The 21000-nt window shown below is 46.4% G+C and overlaps 1 protein-coding gene across 1 annotated transcript in view; it reads right to left on the bottom strand.

Annotated features, from left to right (window-relative positions):
• CACNA1A (calcium voltage-gated channel subunit alpha1 A) overlaps nucleotides 1–18560 on the bottom strand; it is a 253604-nt gene extending 235044 nt beyond the window's left edge. Inside the window, exons 1-2 of the mRNA XM_079966539.1 lie at nucleotides 18488–18560; nucleotides 14840–15147 (exon numbers count right to left, since the gene is read on the bottom strand). Of these exons, the coding sequence (XP_079822665.1) occupies nucleotides 14840–15147; nucleotides 18488–18490 (311 nt within the window). The 5' untranslated portion in view covers nucleotides 18491–18560. The remainder of the gene's footprint in view (nucleotides 1–14839; nucleotides 15148–18487) is intronic.
• Between the last annotated feature and the right edge of the window lie 2440 nt (nucleotides 18561–21000).

Here is a 21000-nt window from a genome sequence, read left to right as displayed (position 1 = left end):
CAATGACTGCTAGCCATGCTGGTTGTTGCACTTCTTCCTCTTTCAGATGTAGGATGCGCCAATGGATCAGGGGAACAAGTGATGTTACGCTCATGTTCTGCTTGTGGGCTTCCCATCAGCATCTAGTTGGCCACTGTAAAAACAAGAGGCTGCACTAGCTGGGCCTTTGGCCTGATCCAGCAGGCTTTTCTTAAGTTTTTCGGCCCTCCCAACCTTTTCCTAAGAACTTAAGACAACTGATTCACCTTTTGACTCCTGGATTGTACCGAGTTTGCATTTTCAGTTATTCTGCTACTGTCATTCCAACTCTGTGTTATAGTCTGTAGGACGGATGTGCCCAGGAGCCTTGTAATGCTGGGAGGTGCATAGTAAATGACAAGCAAAACCCATGGCCCAAATAACCGCAGCTTAAACAGATCCTTTAGAGCAGCGGTTTTCAAGCTTTCCACCTTCAGGGACCCTTTTCCACAGTGACCCGTCTTCTGAGAAACCTTGACATGTCTACCACAGAACATTCCAGGGGCTGCTGGTACATACTTGACTAAGGTATACTTGGTTCATACAAAGATGCCACTCATATTCTCCTATGGCTGCACGATGGGGGAGAATTATCAGTAATGGAAGATAAGCTTGATTTCAGGGAAGCATGCTCATCCTTGCCTTCTCATTAAAGAGCTCAATACAAGATTTCAAGGGAGCACAGGAGTACCAGCCTTAGATAAATTGAAAGAGCACAGAATACCAATGGGAACGAACACATGCTGTCTAAATACATGTTTCTATTTCGTGCAGTGTTAGTTCACACTGTCTAGAGCAGGACAATGTGGTGCCCTCCGGGTATTGTAGCATCCCTGTCTGCTGGCTTTGCTTGCCAGAGATGACTGGAGTTGTAGTTCAACAACATTTGGAGGGAATCACATCGGCTAATCCAACCTAGAATAAGCACATCTCGTGTAGTTATTGGCCCATTATATCCTTATATAATCCTTATGTCTGTATTTATTACTTTGTTCTAGGGTAGCCAGATGTTCACATGGAACTGTGACTATTGTCTGGTATATGCCATCTTCTTTTCCCTCATCTAAACCTCTGAATAACCTCTGCGCAACTAAACCTGCACAAATGAACATGCAGTACATTTGAAATTTGCTTTTATATAAGGTGCCATCTTTAGTTGTTTCCCTGTGCGGGTGCGCACGGGTGCGCACACACACAACCCCAAATTTTTAAGGCAAAGGGGACATGAGAGGTGCTCCAGAAGTGCCCTGTAGACACTGTTGGATTACAATTTCCATCAGCCACAGACAGAACTGCCAGTGATCAGGCATGACGGGAATTGTGCTGCTCTCTAGATGCTGGCCTACATTGGCTACCTTGGTTAAACCCTCCACTCTTCTCCTGCTTAATTCCCCACAGTCTGTTGCCCATGCTTCAGTAGAGCATGTTTCTGGTCTTTTTCACAGCTAGGCTCCAACAGCAGAAACATCAGAAAGACAGCTCCCCACATCAAATGGGAGGCACCTTTTGCGTGGTTGCGCACAGCCGCCCGGATCCCAGTGCAGCTCCCAGTAGTACGTCACGCTCACCAGACTGGATACCTGGAGGTCTCCGCCTACCTCAGCCAATCGTCCAATCCCGCCTGGGGAGGCGTTGCCAGGGGATCAGCCAGGTAGAGGGAGGGACTACCCTGCCCACACAACAGAAGATGAATCTTAACTTCTTTATTTGCCAGTGTGTAAATGTCTACACAAGGGACGCAGGTGGCGCTGTGGGTTAAAGCCTCAGCGCCTAGGGCTTGCCGATCGAAAGGTCGGCGGTTCGAATCCCTGCGGCGGGGTGCGCTCCCGCTGCTCGGTCCCAGCGCCTGCCAACCTAGCAGCTCGAAAGCACCTCTGGGTGCAAGTAGATAAATAGGGACCGCTTAACAGCGGGAAGGTAAACGGCGTTTCCGTGTGCGGCTCTGGCTCGCCAGAGCAGCGATGTCACGCTGGCCACGTGACCCGGAAGTGTCTCCGGACAGCGCTGGCCCCTGGCCTCTTAAGTGAGATGGGCGCACAACCCCAGAGTCTGTCAAGACTGGCCCGTACGGGCAGGGGTACCTTTACCTTTACCTTAAATGTCTACACACTAGATAACTCTAATGCATTTACAACTGAAATTCCACAAACAATAAGACCAGAAACATGCTCTACTGAAGCATGTTCATGAAGCAAAAAAGACTCAATCTAGTTTTAATCCAAGGAATTCATACCTGTCATTTATGGATTTAGCTACAGAATCTGTTGGGGCTTCTCCAGGCAACCTTTTTATTGAGCATTTGTCCTGATTTGGTTGCACAAAGCTTAATCAGAGGTTAGAATGTATCTGTTCCTTACTGACCATTCATTCTGATTTGTTTGTGGATTATGCAACAATGCACTTTCATCCTGCATCCACCCTGATTTGTTTGTTTATACGTCTTCCCGTTAATCATTGTTTCATCCCACACTTTTTAATGCAATTCCCCATCACTTTCCAAACCACAAAAAGTTCATTGTTTTTTTAAAGTTAATTTGTTGTGCTAGGGTAACAGAGAGCTTTAATCAACTTTAATTGTGCAAACCTAAAGTTCCAGTATGAACTTGAATGCCCCCTGAAAAATAACGAGCATGCTTGGAAAATATTCTTTTTTAAAGCAAAAGAATTCAGGTGCTATATAGTAGGTAAAGAATGGGATTTGGACTGGGGACCCACAAACATTTGCCTGGCTTCCCCATAAATACTTATCTGGTTAGCATGACAAGCATCTCTGTGAAGCTTTGTCCCTGGGCAAAATCCCTCCATAAACAGATTTCTCTGTACCACTTACAGGCCACTCCAGGGTCACCTGACCTCTTTTGGAGTGTCCTGTGCCTCAGACTGACGGCTGCCAGACTCGCAGTAGTATGATGTCTATGCTGCTGAAAGGGATGGAGCAAGCTTCCTGTCAGCCACCGGGAATTCAGCAGACAGGCAGCTGAAATGGGTGCAGAAGACATGTATCATAATAAAATGGGCTTCTGGGTTTGTTTTTGGGTGTTCTCTAGGGGGATGCTGGAACACATCAGCATAAATCAGTGAACTGGTACAGGCTACCCTAACTGGGAGATGTCAGTTGCTGAAATGAAAAGTCAAGCTGCCTCAGCCTGCTCAGACTTTAACATTAGCCCTCATGCCAGTTACAGAGAGGACCCACTTTCTGCCCCTCTCATAGCTCTGGTTCCCCTCTCTCCTGCATGCTTTCCTTTTGAGCCCCTTAAGGCCCCATCCACCCATCTCATTGCCTGGCCTCCCCATCACTTCATCTGTCCTAACTTTCCTCCAGTCCATGCACACAGTGGCATAACTCAGTCACTACCAGTCCTTCTCTCTCCTCTTCAACCAACCCAAAGGCCTGCTGCCATTCATTCATAGCAGAAGTGGGCATATGCAGCAGAGGCCTCCCAATGAGCTACAAGTGGCCAGAGGAGCAGCACTGGGAAGATAGTAACTTCCTACTGAGGTTGGTGGGGGGTGGGAGGGCAGGAGATAACCTGGTGGGTGCCAATGGTGCCTATGGGCACTGCATTGGCGACTCCAGCCTTATGTGCTTGATTCCATCCCATGGAGACCAGTGAGATCTACCGAAAGAAGTCCAAATTCTACCAAAAGCTATGCCTTCTGCTTTCACCCATAAAAATACATAGTGCCACCCAACTCTTTCCTAGGTACTAGAATGTTTGGGTTTTAAGGGCTGGCAATCCCCAGTCATGCTCATAGCCAATAGGTCCATATTCCCCACCTATTGAGAATTGGTCGTTATTATCAGTTACCTAGGCTCCTACTTATGCAGCTGAATCAAATTCCAAAGGCTACTAATGAGAATAAATTTAGTTATGGCCATGATATAACATATAGCATTGGATAGGAAAAGGAAAGTACCGTATTTTTCCCTCTATAACACGCAGATTTTTTCTCCTAAAAAGGAAGGGGAAATGTCTGTGCGTGTTATAGAGTGAATGTGTGGTCCCTGGAGCCGAAAAATCAGGCAAAAATCAAATCGCGGCACTTCACGGAGAAGGGAAAACTGAAAAGAGGAAGCGGCTGCTTTCCTGCATTCTGCCTCAGGGTCTTACTGCTCACCCTCCTCTGTTTCGTTGCTGTGTTTGCTGAAACGGAACAAAGAGCAGGGAAAGCCCCTCCCCTCCAGGCAAGCAGAGGGAAATTCCTCTCTGTGCTCGGGTGCTGCTGGGGGAGAGGGAGAGAGAGGGGGAAGTGAGAGAGAGGGGGGGGGAGGGAGGGAGAGAGAGGGGGAGGGAGAGAGAGGGGGAGGGAGAGAGAGGGGGGAGGGAGAGAGAGAGGGGGAGGGAGGGAGGGAGGGAGAGGGAGAGAGAGAGAGAGAGAGAGAGAGAGAGAGAGAGAGATGGATGGCTGGCTTTGGTGGGGGGAAACTTTTGCCTTTCTTTCCTCCCTCCCGTTAAATCCCTCTCCTGCATTCTTAGCCAGCTGCTTCTCTGCACACCCCTCTCATGTCCCTTATTTGTTTTTCCTTCGCTCCCCACTTAAAATGTGGTTACAAAGCATAGATCCACATGGATCCTCAGGATCTTTGCATTGGGTCACCCCAAATTCACCATCAGATCACATAGCATGTCCATGGCTACAGCCTGCCCCCCCAAAATCACGCACCCACTGTTGCCTGGGGCTGCAATGGTGCAAAAATGTGGTTAAAAATCATGGATCCACATGGATCCTCAGGATCTTTGCATTGGGTCACCCCAAATTCACCATCAGATCACATAGCATGACCATGGCTACAGCCTGCACCAAAAAAATCATGCACCCACTGTTGCCTGGGACTGCAATGGTGCAAAAATTTGGTTACAAAGCATGGATCCACAGGGATTCTCAGGATCTTTGCACTGGGTCACCCCAAATTCACCATCAGATCACATAGCATGTCCGTGGCTACAGCCTGCACCAAAAAAATCACGCACCCACTGTTGCCTGGGGCTGCAATGGTGCAAAAATGTGGTTACAAAGCATGGATCCACAGGGATTCTCAGGATCTTTGCATTGGGTCACCCCAAATTCACCATCAAATCACATAGCATGTCCATGGCTACAGCCTGCACCAAAAAAATCACGCACCCACTGTTGCCTGGGGCTGCAATGGTGCAAAAACGTGGTTACAAAGCATGGATCCACAGGAATTCTCAGGATTTTTGCATTGGGTCACCCCAAATTCACCATCAGATCACATGTCTGTGGCCACAGCATGAAGCCCAAAAATGATACATCCACTGTTTCATTCAGAATGTTTTTTCCCTTGTTTTCCTCCTCTAAAAACGATGTGCGTGTTATGGTCAGGTGCGTGTTATAGAGCGAAAAATACGGTAACAAATAAGGCCACCACATTACTGAAGCAAAGCAGGTCTGAACCTGGATGGGTAACTGCCACCTTGTGGAGGAATTCAGTGCTGCGCTAAGGTAATTGCTCCATCAGAGCCAAGCATTTTGACTTGCCAGACAGAATGATCCCCTCTCTCTTCCCGCTGCATGCTTTTGGGTGGGGGGAAAGAGTCCCATTGCACAAGCATCAGCCCTTGCACAGGGCTTCCACTCATTAGATGAATCCCACCCTTGGGTTCCATAGCAAAAGGAAGACAGGAAACAAACGTAAGAAAATCAGTAAAGCTAGGAAACTGGCACTGCAACGTGTATATCAAGTTGAATTTCTCACCATTGGCTAGCTGTTGCAAAATCCACAAGATCAACTCAACTTCTCACGCAAACCACAAGCTAGTGGTTTGCTTTGTATTTACTGCCTCATTGTTTTATTTTATGTTGTTTTTTTTTAAAGAGGCAGTACCATGAAGGTATTGGAAAGGTATTTCATGCGAGAAAAGTGTTTTGTTTTTTAATCCTGTCACCCAAATATGTAGTGTGATGGATGCAGAGGTACTTGAAATTCCAATAAACACTGAATGAGTTTGAATTCAGGGTGAGTCAGGGGATGTATGGTTTAAATACAAATGGATACAGTGGGTTGGATTTGACAAAGTCATACACAAGAATACACCCATTGAAATCAGTGGGCTTCAATGTCATGTTTATCAAAAAGAGCAAATTAGATGCTCTTTCACCAACACAAGTAAGCTAGTATGTAAAATATATCACTCTATCAATTTAGAGTACGGTATATACCATTAATAGGGACGCAGGTGGCGCTGTGGGTTAAAGCCTCAGCGCCTAGGGCTTGCCAATCGAAAGGTCGGCGGTTCGAATCCCTGCAGCGGGGTGCGCTCCCGCTGCTCGGTCCCAGCGCCTGCCAACCTAGCAGTTCGAAAGCACCTCCAGGTGCAAGTAGATAAATAGGGACCGCTTACCAGCGGGAAGGTAAACGGCGTTTCCGTGTGCGGCTCTGGCTCGCCAGAGCAGCGATGTCACGCTGGCCACGTGACCCAGAAGTGTCTCCGGACAGCGCTGGCCCCTGGCCTCTTAAGTGAGATGGGCGCACAACCCCAGAGTCTGTCAAGACTGGCCCGTACGGGCAGGGGTACCTTTACCTTTACCTTTATATACCATTAATTGTGCTTGCTAGTTGAGATGCACAGTTATCAACAGCCAGAGAGAGGATCCCAGGAGTCTGTGACCATGAGCAATCTGTTATTCTAGTCTCCGGAATGACCAGAAAACTGTATGGATTGCTTAATGGCCTCCCTGTATCAGCTCAAGAAATACCTCTGCACAGATTACTGAATCAGTTTGTGGGAGAACATGAGTGCCACCCAGTGGGTTTGCAGGAAATTGTCAAGGAGCAAGAAGTTTATTTGTGGGGGGAAATGATTATCTCAAACGCAAGGTCTACGCACATTCACACAACCAGGATATTCTCACTGTAACTTGCTCCACATCACAGCCTTCATGCCCCATGCTATTAAAGGCATTAAACTGCAGGGAAAACTTTTTAGCATAATAGTTAGGGCGAAGTACATGACTAGGAGGTAGCTTTTAAAGGGAATAAACAAAACCTGGGTGGCATAGATCATAGGAGAAGCTGGCAAAAAAACAATTGTCACAACAATACTTAGACATTATCCCATGTGCTGGACATAGGAAAGCATTTTATTGCCATGTTAATATGCAGAGAATTGTTTTTGAAGGTCCATAGTGTGAACACAGTGACAGCTGTCAGCAGCTATAACAGGAAGCAAGGGGCCCCCAACTTTTGGGGCCTATGGATCAGCAACTGGTTAATTAACAGAAAGTGGAGAGTAGGAATAAATGGACAGTTCTCTTGATGGACAGCAAGTGGAGTCCTTCAAGGATTGGCATTGGGACCTGTGCTTTTTAACTAAGTCATAAATGATTTAGAGTTAGGGGTGAGCAGCAAGGTGGACAAGTTTGTTGCTGATACTAAAAGGTGGTTAATATGAAAAGGGATGGCGAAGGACTTCTCCAAACTGAGTGAATGGGCGTTAAACTAGCAAATGCAGTTCAACATAAACAAATGTTTATATTGATGCATTGACAGACCCTCCAAGTGTCCCTATTTTCCAGGGATGTCCCTTATTTAAAGAAGGCGTCCTGGTTTCTGATTTGATCCCGGAATGTCCCACTTTTCCTTAGGATGTCCCTATTTTCATTGGGGAAATGTTGGAGGGTATGCATGGAGGGGCAAAACCCCCTAATTTCACATATATGCTCATGGGGTCTGGCTAAGGTTGTAGTGGAGAACTCAAAGAATGTCAACCCAGTGTGCAGCAGTTGTGGGAAAAGGCAAATTCCATGCTATGGATCATTTGGAATTGAAAATAAAAGCTGCCAATATCACAATGCCGATACAAATCTATGGCGCACCCACATTTGAAATACTGTGTGTACAATTCTGATCACCTCATTTCAAAAAGGGTATTTTAGAGTTGGGAAAAGTTCAGAAAAGGGCAACCAGGATGATCAGCGGGATGGAGTGACTCCCCTATGAAGAAAGGTTACACAATTTGGGACTTTTTAGTTTAGAGAAAAGGCTAGTAAGAGGTGAAATGACAGAAATTTATAAAATTATGCATGGCATGGAGAAAGTGGATAGAGAAAAGTGTTTCTCCCTCTCTCATAATACTAGAACTCATGGTCATCCCATGAAGCTGAATGTTTCAAGATTCAGGACAGGCAAAAAAAAGTACTTATTTACGCAACACACCATTAAACCATGCATTTTGCTCCCTCCAGAGGCAATGACAGTCACCAGCTTGGATGGCTTTAAAAGAGAATTCAGCAATTAGGCAAAGCCTCCATTTGCAGCCTTTCTGCCTGGTATGCTCCTCACTGTCTTCCCCCTCCCAGCTGACAGGTTAAGAGGCAGCAAACAGCTATAGTTGCTCTGCTCTCTCTCTCAATCCCTTGCATCAAAACTCTGCAAATCCTAAATCTGCCAGAGTGGAGGGTGGACACACACACACACATAACAGGGAACAGAAAAATCTAGAAAGTTGCCAACATATGCATGCAACAGAAGGTCCGACAAGCTACCTGAGGATTACCTATTTTACAACTGATGATGACAAACAAGGAGGAATTGTCTGAGAACACAATGACTGCAGACAGCCAGGGAAAAGCAATCACAAAATGGTTCAACAAGGGAGGAATAAGGACAGCCGGACAAAAGGCATGGATTTCAGAACATCATAGCTCAACAATCTTAGAAGTTGATAAGAAAAAGCACATGCATAGAAAATAAAAGCCAGGGGGGGAGATGTCTAGAGGGACGTTGGCCTGGCTTGCACGCAACATTAGACCTTTTTTTTTTACAATAAATTATGATTTAATGTGCATGAGCACTTTATTCCTCCCCCACTCCCGACTGCCGCACAGGGAAGGAAAGAAGCCAGAGTCTAGCTTGCTGTGACATGTGAACCCAGGCTTATTGGTTGTTTCCTCAAAACAACCACCAGAACAACAACAAATGAGTGGTAAGCCAAAAGCAAAGAGAAACAAGCCACAAGCCTGGATTTGGATATGCAACAAGCCTGATTCGTCCCCTGAAAAGCAAGCAAGTGCACAGCAGCAGCAAAGCACTCAAACACATTAAACTATGGTTTACTTTAATCTATGGCATAGCAAAGTACAAAGAAGTAACAGTACAAAGTTGCCTATCTAAATCCAGCAATGTGAATCTCTAGATCAGAGGTCCCCTGCCCTTTTTGGGCCCGGGGCACATTTGAAAATCTAAGAAACTGCCATGGACACCACAAAAGCCCATTTCACAGAAGTCAAAACTGGCAGTGCTCCTTCCCCGGCCCCCGGCCCACTCTCCAGACAAGTGAAACCCCTATACATAGCCTATAAGAAATAACCCCAGTTTAACAAAAAGACAAAGCAGGCAAAACACCCCTCCAACAAGCAGCCCAAACAAGCAAACAAGGCAGACAGCATTCTCAAAGAAGAAGAAGAAACCAGACAAAATGCACAGCAAACCAACAAAAAAATAAGCAAGCGAAGCACCCTCACCTGGGGACCAGGAGCATTCTGGAGAAAAGGAGGTAAAGAGGGTTGGGTGTTTGAATACTTGCATTTTGCTTGCCTCCCAGCCCAACACCACCCATGGAAAAACAAAACCAAAGAGCTCTCGCTCCCCCTGCCAGAAAGAACAAATATAAATTGGGAGGGTCAGGGGGCCTTGACAGGCACCAAGACTGGTGTCTGAGGGCAGCATGGCATTCATGGACATCACATTGTGGCCCCAGAGCTATAGTAGCAAGAGAAGAATCCTTAGTACACATATGTTTCTATGGATGTCTCTTTCAATACCTCTTTGGGGCAAAAAGCCCCCAGAGAGAACGATGCTAGAATTATGTCTGGATCTTGGCAGTGTGTGAGCACACATATGCATGTTTGGCAGGCGGGGGAGGAAACATTTTTATTTCATCAGATGATTGTGCTTGATCTCTAGGGAGGCTTACCAGACTCCAGAAGCAAACCAGAAATGGCCCAGAATTTCTCCACCCTATGATGGGCCTCACTAGCCTCCATTAGCAAAGGTAGTAACAGCCACTCCTTGTCAAGCCAGAATTACCGTATCTGGTGATCCTAGACTATTCTGAGATCAGATCCAATGGATTTGCCCATTCCTTCCCATGACCCTGTAAACACACACACACACACACACACACACACACACACACACACAAGTCCTACCTCTCAATCTATTTGAATAAAGACCAAGGATGCATTTCTATAGCAGTGCTAGATTCAATCCCCCACTCCACCACATTGTGTGTGTGTGTGTGTGTGTGTGTGTGAATGTTTACATTCAAATAGAAATTCACAGTTCACTTGGAAACTTCCCAAGGGGCATTTCAAACCCTCTTGCCATTTCATATTTTGCTTAATTCATCAATCGACATTTTGCAATTTGTTACTTTGATATTTAAGTCCCAGTGTAAACTATACACACTGCAGCTCAAGTTTCTAATAATAAGTTCATGAATTATGACTTGTCACCTAAGGAAATAATTCCAAGTCAGTTGAAATTTATCAGTGTTTTCAATAAGACTGTGGTTTGCAATCAACTAACTGCTGAGTGAAATTAAAAAGCACCTTCTCCAACAGCAATACTTGGAGCCCATCACACAGAATTTTATTTTTAAAAACATGTTTTCTGCTCACAGAAGACAGCATTGCAAATAAAGCCTAGCCATTAGCTGTACCAAAGGTAATTACAATAGTTACCATGCTTAAAGTAACTGGGTCCATTTCATCACATAACTGTTCCTATCAAAATATAGAGTGTGCCAAACATATAGAGTGTCAAATATAGAGTGTGTCTACCATAAGAATCCACAGTATAAGGGAAGGTCCTCAATACAGTGCAGAGATAGATACCCCTTCCTGGCTGCAGTGTCACTTATCCAAAATGGTCATCAAGCATATTTATTACCTTTTGGATGTGCCAAGCATGCACAATCCAAATAGGGGGCAGTTCTTTTACTTGCTGCAGTTCTTTTACTCTTTTACAGTGGGGGGAAATGCTTGTGGTAAGGATGCAAAATGCTTTTGCTATAGCATTCATGACACGGAGCAGGAAAGCCTGTACTGTTACACAAGCAAATCACCAAGCCATTCTGACTTCAGTTGTGCAAACATTTCATATGTCCCACAAGCTGTTTTAAAAGTGCAAATCTGAAAAGCACTATCCATTTCAGATCTGGGTGGGATGGTGTTCAGGGAATCCCTGTGCTAAAGCACTGTGCCGAGGCAGAGAGACGGAAGCATTCTCTGCTCAGTTGACATCCATGCTCTCGGTCTATCCCCACCCACACATTATGCAAGAAATCCCTGTACGTGGCTATGGAGTACCAACTGCACAGCAGCCTCACAATGGTTGTCACTGCAGCTTTCTCCAGTGCCAGCTGAGTCCCACATTACAGCAGGGTGTTGTTGTTGTTTTGTCTCACTCCCCAGCAAGGGGGTGTCCCTTTCCCTCAATTCTGATCCTCCCCACCCCCAGGCAAGCCGGCTGAGCCCTCAGTAAAGCTATAGTCCTCTGCTAGAGATATCAGCGTTTCCAAGGCAACAAGATGGGATTTTCTTGGAGGCAGCAAAAAAGGAAATGGCTTGGAAAGAAAATGAGGGAGTGCGGGGGTGTTGGGGAGCGCCAGTGTCAATATTAACTTGGGGCTTCTGGCTCAGATGGGGGATTCCTCCACAATGAGCTCCCAAGAGTTTCCCAGGATTTGGCCCTCTGTGCAACAATCAGATCGGACTAAGTTCCCTTTTTATCAGGGGAAGGGTAGCCCTGTTAGTGAGAGTCAAACTATGTGTGCTCTGTGTTATTCTCATGTTTAAGCCAGCATGTTTTACCTGGCTGATTGGAGATGAGCAGGCATGAGACCCTGATCTGGAACACAGTCTTGATCCCAACTGAGTGGTCTTTGCCTTTTTGATGCTGGAAATTCTTCACCACCTGACTGGTACTGTTTGCAGTAAACAGCACTTGGGGAGGAAAAAAGCAGCCAGGAGGGTGCGATATTCAGCAAGCGGAGGAGGCATAAATCCTCAGTCACATTCCAGATTGGGGGGCCCACTGCAACTTTTTCTTCAAAGCATCTAGGTTAAGCATGATTGTATAAACACATGGCTAACCTCACACATAGCTTGGCACCATGTCTCCCTAGCCAAAAGGAACGCGGAGTGAAAAGACCCTCTGTGTTTCCTGGCCACTGGTAACCAAACAGGGCTTGGGCAGTAGGGATAAATCTTCACAGCAATGCTTTTCTAAACAGCAAAGTAATGTGACCACACTGGCCTACCTCCTTTGACTTTGCAGCAATGATAAGTCACCTCCCTAACACCCAGATTTTAACCAACAAGCCTATCAAGCCCACTGTTTCATGTAGTTATCTATAGCATCCTTTATAGGGACGTGGGTGGCGCTGTGCTCTAAACCACTGAACCTCCTGGGCTTGCCGATCGGAAGGTCAATAGTTCAAATTTGTGCGGCGGGGTGAGCTACTGTTGCTGTGTCCCAGCTTCTGCCAACCCAGCAGTTCAAGAGCACACCAGTGGAAGTAGATAAATAGGTACCGCTGCAGTGGAAAGGTAAACAGCGTTTTCGTGCTCTCTGGTTTCTGTCATGGTGTTCCATTGCGCCAGAAGCAGTTTAGTCATATTGGCCACATGACCCGGAAAGCTGTCTGTGGACAAACACTGGCTCACTCAGCCTGAAGCGAGATGAGCGCCATACCCCATTAGTCACCTTTGATTGGACTTAATCCTCCAGGGGTCCTTTACCTTTTACCTATAGCATCCTTATAATTACCCTGAAGGTCAATTAATCTCTAAAGCCACGGAAGCTGCTTGGGCTGCTAGAATTGTACAGATGTACAAAAATCAGAAATATGGGTGATTTTCTGTAGAGGGAAAGTGTGCCTTGCAAGTAAGACACCTGCCTTGCCTTGACAGTGGGAATTCTGTCATGCCTACTCTGGTCCCCAGACTCTTCAATCAGCCACATGGGCAATAGAAGACTAGGATGAACTGAAACCTGCAGTGGACAGGTGCATTGTATGAACACATGTGAGTGCTGTGCAAATATGTTCGAAGGAGTGCAGGTATAGCCATGCTCTCCCTTGCTTTGGCCATTTTTTCTGGTCACATGTGTTACATGGCCTGCAACAGGAAAAATATCTGCCTCCCCCAGATTATCTCAAGATGCCCAGACCACTTGTCTTCAACTGGCGGATCAGATTCAGGACCCAGAACTGGCTTTCACTGACCTAAAGTAGGTTGTAGTAGCATTATTCCTGCCATCCTAATAAATGATACTTAAGAATCCTGCCTGGACTAAAGAGGGATCTCTGGTCCATCTAGACTACTGGCCAGTGAAGAGAGCAGCCATAGGCACAGGGAAATTCCTTTAATGCAACCCTAATAGTTCCTGGGACGCAGGTGGCGCTGTGGGTTAAAGCCTCAGCGCCTAGGACTTGCCAATGGAAAGGTCGGCAGGTTCGAATCCCTGCGGCGGGGTGCGCTCCCGCTGCTCGGTCCCAGCGCCTGCCAACCTAGCAGTTCGAAAGCACCTCTGGGTGCAAGTAGATAAATAGGGACCGCTTACCAGCAGGAAGGTAAACGGCGTTTCTGTGTGCGGCTCTGGCTCGCCAGAGCAGCGATGTCACGCTGGCCACGTGACCCGGAAGTGTCTCCGGACAGCGCTGGCCCCTGGCCTCTTAAGTGAGATGGGCGCACAAACCCAGAGTCTGTCAAGACTGGCCCGTACGGGCAGGGGTACCTTTACTTTACCTTTAATAGTTCCTGGGAGAAATTAACTAGTCTGTACGTAAACTGAGTATTAGTGTCTTTCCATGTGATTCAAAAACCAATAGGTGATGTTTGCAATCAGTTTGTAATGTAAACTTAAATGCCCTGCTTTTTTTAAACAAAAAAAGTTTAGGGGTACTCTCATTTTCCTACTCATATTGAAATACTGCCCCTCAATGAGGCCAAACCTAGATTCACAAAATGTTTAGGGGTATGCATACCCCTGGGCCCCCCTCCGCAAAACCAACAGGTTAATTGTGGCAAATACTATTGCAGAGCCCACTTCATCAGAAACGTACAGGAGCCTCTTTTTGCTTATTAATCACCAGAACTCTTTGAAAGCCCTGATGTCTGGCTGTGTAGCTTCATTGTCTTATCTATTACATGCATGTTTTAATGTGTCCTTGAACTATGCAGAAATGGTGTGTCTTGCAATACTGTGTATAACTTAGGCTGCAATCTTGTACGTGGCATTCTTGGGGAGCCCCACTGAACTACCAGTAAATGGGAATGGGGCTTACTTCAGAGCTCATATGCAAGTGTTTCATACCCCTGCTGGCACCACTCTTAAAACCAACAGCACAAGCCACCAGAAGTGCAGAATGTCAAGATCCTATTTCAAAAGGAACAAACATAGCAGAGTTATAGGGTTTAGTCCCCAATACGGTACCAGAGCCTGATTCATTCAGCAGAAATCTTGGGAAGCATCAGAACATCAGCAACAAAGGAGAGAACAGGTCTTGCTTTCTGGAAAAGTGCTGTTGGTACAGACTGACAGGAATCAGCAGAACAATGAAGGAGTCACAAATAGGTGGAAGATCAAGGTAATGAAGAGGAGGGAAAGTTAAGAGGCCTGGCAGTGGCTGGGAGTGTGTGCCTAGCAATGGAGTATGGAAAGGACAGACTTGGGGAGCCTTCCAGCGAGGGGAGGGAGGAGGCAGGCAGTAAGTGGCATGGCTTCAGGCCTACGTGAGAGAAACTCAGGAACAGCTACAGCTCAACAACAGAATCCGAGCATACTCACTCCCACTCCTTCCGCTGTGCCTGGGGTGTGTTGTGGATCTTGTGGGCCTGGTGAGCCATGATGATGTCACGGTGATCCACCACGCCTCCACGCCGCTTGTATGAGAGGGGCTCCTGGCCCATGTAGTGGTACCAGCTGCCAAGGAAAGGGTACTCGGGGCTAGTAGGCCCACGCCCATCGTGCACAGCTTCATAGTAGCTGGGAGGGGACAGAAGGGATGCTCGGACCACAGCACGCCTCGCCATCCATGGGACTTGGGTGGAGACCCCAGAGGTTTCTGCCTGGCTGGCTGCCCGCCCAAGGGGTAGCTGTGGACACAGAACACAAGGGGAGAAAAGAAAAAGTGAAGCAGATTGGCTAGATATAGTGGCTGCATAGAAATATAGGCTCTCTTTTTTCAAACTGGCTTACTCAAAGCAATTCCACCCAAGTCCCTGGCTGCTTCAGAACACTCCCTTAATTTGACAGGAGAAGCTATCCACCCACTTTTACCTACACAGGCCTGTAAGTAATCTAAGGTAATAAATTAGGGAGTTGTGAATGAACAAAGCTGTTTCTTCTCAGAGGGCAGAATTTGGTCTATATGTGGAATAAAGTTAAGGAATTCTCCCAATTCCAGGTGCTTGTCCGGGTTAGCCATGTACGGCTGACAGGAGGGAAGTTGAAAAGAGTGGGGAGGTCAGAATGAGAAGGCCAAGAGGATTCTGGGTTTTGTCTTCAGACCTGGATGGCGATTGGCTTTTTGGTTCTTTTTTTGGTTTGTTTGTAGCCCTTGGGAGATTTTGTACAGCAACTAAAAATAAACAAAAGATAATTAGGCCCTGAGGGAATTTCTGTTGCCAGTACAAACCCAACATCAGGCCTTAGACTGTCTCTTAGCTTGCTATGAAAAACAACAACCACCACCCAGACCCAAACCACGTAACTGCCATCTCACCCAGGCATTGCAGCACCTGCCATAGCTGTCTAGATAAGTATTGGCCACAAGAGGGCACTCTCACCACCGAGAAATACAGTAATAAAACACAGCAAAGGGAATCAACTTTTTCAAGAGGAAAGCCAACCTTAGCAATAAATTACTCGGTCATCCCTGCTAGCTCCAAATCCTACCCAATACAGCGCCGCTCTCCATCGTCATTATCCACTTTGCCTCTTTAGAGCCTATCGACTTCCTTCCCCACAACCTCATGGCTTTCAAAATTAACCTTTATATCATTGCATTTTGTACGTTTTCCACTTCTAATTACACTCATTACAAAATGGCACAAAATTTAAATAAATATAGAAAGATAGAAAATTTATCATTGCAAGTCTTCAGACAACCCTGCCAGTGATGTTAATTGCTTACAGTAATCTTTCAAATACAGTCATACCTCGGGCTTACAGATGCTTCAGGTTGTGTTTTTTTAGGTTACAGACTGCCGAAACCTGGAAGTACTGGAACGGGTTACTTCCAGGTTTTGGCAGTTGCACATGCGCAGAAGCGCTAAATCACAGATGCGCCACTGCAGGTTGCGAACGTGCATCCCACACGGATCACGTTTGCAACCCGAGCGTCCACTGTATCGTATAAATTTATTCCAGTCCTTTTGGAATACTTGATCATGCTGGTTTCGGATTTTTCCTGTCAGCATCACCAGTTCTGCAAAGTCCATCATCTTCATCTGCCACTCTTCTTTTGTTGAAGGCACTACCTGCAGTGCCTGAGCTTAGTACCTTTGACTATCCCACCGTCAGAAGGAAAGTCTGACAAGCTGTTCCACTTACAGCTCTGCCCTCAAAATTTATTTCAGTCTCCTGATACTTTACGTTGTCCTCTTTTCCTCATTAGTTTCCCTGAGTCCCACGACAACACAAGCCAGTGATCTGAAATGTCATTTGAAGACAAGTGGGACCTGCTCAGCGTTCCAGCAAGCTGTTCCCTCCAAGAAGGACACTGAGGGCTGCATCCAACGAAACTGCCCCATTAGTGCAAGGGTTTCCTCCTATGCAACGGGACTTCCTCTCCCTCTGCTCTCCCCCACCCCAAATATACTCTGGAGAGTTAGGGGAAGGGGAACAAATTGGGGGCAGTACACAAGGAGAGGAAGTGCTGTTGTGCAGCAGACAGCCCAGTAGCTAACTTGCAACCAGTGATTTTTATTTTTCAGCAGCAGCATAGTATAATGGTGGTCATCTGCCTCAATAAGCAGTCAAGCTGTCACACTTTGCACTTGCTGCAATTTCTGGGTCAGTCTCAAGGGCAGCCCCACATAGGGTGCATTGCAATCATTGAGTCTAGAGCAGGGGTCAGCAAACTGTCCCTCGGACCTTGTGGGGGGCCAGACCATATTTTTTTGGGGGGGGGGGGATGAATGAATTCCTATGCCCCACAAATAACCCAGAGATGCATTTTAAATAAAAGCACACATTCTACTCATGTAAAAATACGATGATTCCTGGACCGCCCACAGGCCGGATTTAGAAGGTGATTGGGCCAGATCTGGCCCCCAGGCCTTAGTTTGCCTACACATGGTCTAGAGGTTACCATCACATGGACAAAAGTGGCCAGGTTACCCTGGTCCAGGAATAGTGATAGTCTCTTAACAGGTGAAGCTGGCAAAAAAACACTCAAATTCAGTGAGATCACGTGGGCCTCTAGTGACAGAGATGGACAGAGGAACAGCCGCATAGAACTGCAGAGTTGGAAGGGCCCTAAAGGATCATCTAACCCAACCCTCTGAAATGCAGGAATTACAGCTAAAGAATCCTTGACAGTACAATCCCAACCAAAACAGGCAATTGACTGCTTATCTTGACCTGGGGACCGATCACCCACAGCACCTCCATCTTGCCTGGATTCACGAGTCAGTTTGCTGGCCCTCATCCTGCCCACCAGCAAATTCAGGCACCACACCAGGGATTGCATGGCCTCTCCTGATGTTACAGAGAAATAGAGCTGGGCATCACCACTGTACTGATGACACCTTGCCCCAAATCTCCATGTAGAAGAGAGAATTTCAGTACAACAATTATGGTTGTGGGAGTACTGTCCTCTTTGCCATGTGGCCACCCAGATTTCACATCCCTGTTCTCCAAAAACTGTGGATACTCAGCAGTAATTTTCTCTCTCTTGCCACTTCTCCACCCACCCAACCGTGACTGTCTTCATTTTTTTGGTCAGAATAGTTTCCTGCCTTCAGAATAGTTTACTCAGCATCTCTCTCATATAGCTGAGAGGGGGGTGATCTGACTATAGCACATCTCCCCAATCCATAGTGTTTGGCAGAGGTTTCAAAGGCTTCTACCATCCTCTCTCTCGGATCTATAAAGCTTTCTTCTTAGTCCTCTATGTCTACACCCCTATTGCTGGGTGGGGAAGTCCAGAGACATATCAGAATCTATGCATAAATTCACCTATGCCTAAAATATAAATCTTCTGTCTCACCCACAACCTCTTATCAATAACGTCATTAAGCATCACCTCGATTTCTCCCTCTCCTTTAAATCCAGTCAGCCGACAAACCCTGCTCTTCCCTCTCCAAAATATTTTATTTTATTTACCATATACAAAGCATTAATACCCCACTCTTCAGCCAAAATGGCTCCCCTGAGTGGCTTACATGTGATTAATTAAAAGAAGACAGGCCCTGCCCGCACGTGGCTTACCATTTAAGAAAACACAACCCATAAGGGAGGGAAGGGTGGGGGAGAAACCAAACTCAGGCACCAATTCTCAAACACTTGTTCTTCTACAACTAATCCAGAATGCGGCAGCTTGACTGGTAACTGGGGGCGGCTGCCGAGACCATATAACACCGGTCTTGAAAGACCTACATTGGCTCCCAGTACGTTTCTGAGCACAATTCAAAGTAATGGTGCTGACCTTTAAAGCCCTAAACGGCCTCGGTCCAGTATACCTGAAGGAGCGTCTCCACCCCCATCGTTATGCCCGGACGCTGAAGTCCAGCGCCGAGGGCCTTCTGGCGGTTCCCTCACTGCGAGAAGCAAAGCTACAGGGAACCAGGCAGAGGGCCTTCTCGGTAGTGGCGCCCGCCCTGTGGAACGCCCTTCCAGCAGATGTCAAAGTGATAAACAACTACCTGACATTCAGAAGACATCTTAAGGCAGCCCTGTTCAGGGAAGTTTTAACGTGTGATATTTTACTGTATTTTTGGTTTCTATGGAAGCCGCCCAGAGTGGCTGGGGAGGCCCAGCCAGATGGGTGGGGTATAAATAATAAATTATTATTATTATTATTATTATTATTATTATTATTATTATTATTCTAATGGCCAGCTGGAACAATTCAAGAATAGGAGGTGCCTGATCGAAGGAGCTGCGCTTCCGGCCCTGCTTCCTAGCTCTCCCACTGAGGCAGACTGGCGGAAGGGCTGCCCACAGGTGACACTTGTGGGAGAGAAGGCCCGATGGAGCTGGCCTTCCACAGCAGAGCTGAGGGAGGAGTGTGCTCTGCTTCCCTTCCCATCTCTCCTGTTGACAGAATGGCTGCTCCAGGCAGACAGCCATATTATCAAGGCTTGCTCTTCCATTTCCATCTCAACTACCCCAACTCTGGCTTGTGTTTCCCCCCTCCCTCTGCTTTCCCAATCCACTGTACATGGTCCTAAGAAACCAGGCAGAATGTCCGGGGGGGGGGGGACGTTCATTGGTGCATGTCACCACCTGCGCAAGGGAAGCTGATATTTTATCTTCATGTTAATTAAAAGGAAGCTCGGAGATGAGCATTTGTCCCCACTAGTCCTTTATCTTCAAAGAGAGGAAAATGCAACGTTGGCTTTGATTATTTTTTTTTAATCTGAATGGTTGAAAGTGCCCATTGTTGGGACTGAGAGACATAATGTTGCTGAGATACTGATGGCTGGGGGGTGGGGTGGGGATAAACAGAGAGCAAGAAGCACAGGTGGAAATATTCTTGGAACTGACGACCGAAAATCCAGTTAGGATTTTGTACCCTAAATTAATCCAAAGGAAGCGATATACTGTTTAAATAATATTCCTGGATGTATTTCAAAATGCTGCTTTTCTTCTTCAGTAAATATACATATACATAAAGGTAAAGGGACCCCTGACCATTAGGTCCAGTCGTGACCGACTCTGGGGTTGTGACGCTCATCTCGCTTTATTGGCCAAGGGAGCTGGCCTACAGCTTCCGGGTCATGTGGCCAGCATGACTAAGCCGCTTCTGGCGAACCAGAGCAGCGCATGGAAACGCCATTTACCTTCCCGCCAGAGCGGTACCTATTTATCTACTTGCACTTTGACGTGCTTTCGAACTGCTAGGTTGGCAGGAGCAGGGACCGAGCAACAGGAGCTCACCCCGTCGTGGGGATTCGAACCGCCAGCCTTCTGATCGGCAAGTCCTAGGCTCTGTGGTTTAACCCACAGCGCCACCTGTGTCCTATACATATACATATTTACACTCTAATAATAATTCTAGTGGTGGCAGCAGTAACAACTATCTGTGAGAATGTAAGAAACTTTTATGAATCACAGGGTTCAGTGCGGATGCTACCATGCATTTTTATGAAGTTCTTTTTTCTGCTCATCGTTTACAACTGTCCAGTCTGCTTTATGCGCTTACTGTATCACAACTATTATCAAGAATCCTTCCTTATAATCCCTTTCCCTTTCAATCCAAGGTTCTAGCTCTGCCATTTTACTCACTCTGATGTCTCTTTCTCTCTTAGTCACCTTCGCTTCACTCTCCATCCTTGAAACTCCCTTTTTGATTTCACCACGAAGGACACTTTCACAGGAGACACCAAAACAGCTATAGCAATGCTGTATGCTTCCCTAACAACATTACAGCAATCCACGTTAGGCATGTTCAGAAAAGATCATTTACACCACTTACACCCCACAAATGAGGCACCAAGATGTCTTTTGGTGCCTGTGATAACAAAACCAGATGGGCTCCCTCAGTAAAATAAACATATATACACACACACACACACACACACACACACAAGCACAATATACACAATATAGCCACTTTAAGACCATGGATTTCAGTGGAAGAGATTTATCCTTCACCAGATTGTGCCCTTGAATAAAGTCAAACCTGTGACAGTTGTGACTTTCCTAAGCCTCAAATTTTCCACCTGACACAACAGTCCCACTATACTTCATAACAGGGCTAGCCTTGGTTACATGTCAAA

This window comes from Podarcis cretensis (assembly GCF_951804945.1).
Source record: "Podarcis cretensis genome assembly, chromosome: 2".
Lineage (NCBI taxonomy): Eukaryota > Metazoa > Chordata > Lepidosauria > Squamata > Lacertidae > Podarcis > Podarcis cretensis.
The sequence above is the reverse complement of the archived record's forward strand: the minus strand, read 5'-3'. Positions and strand labels throughout refer to the sequence as shown.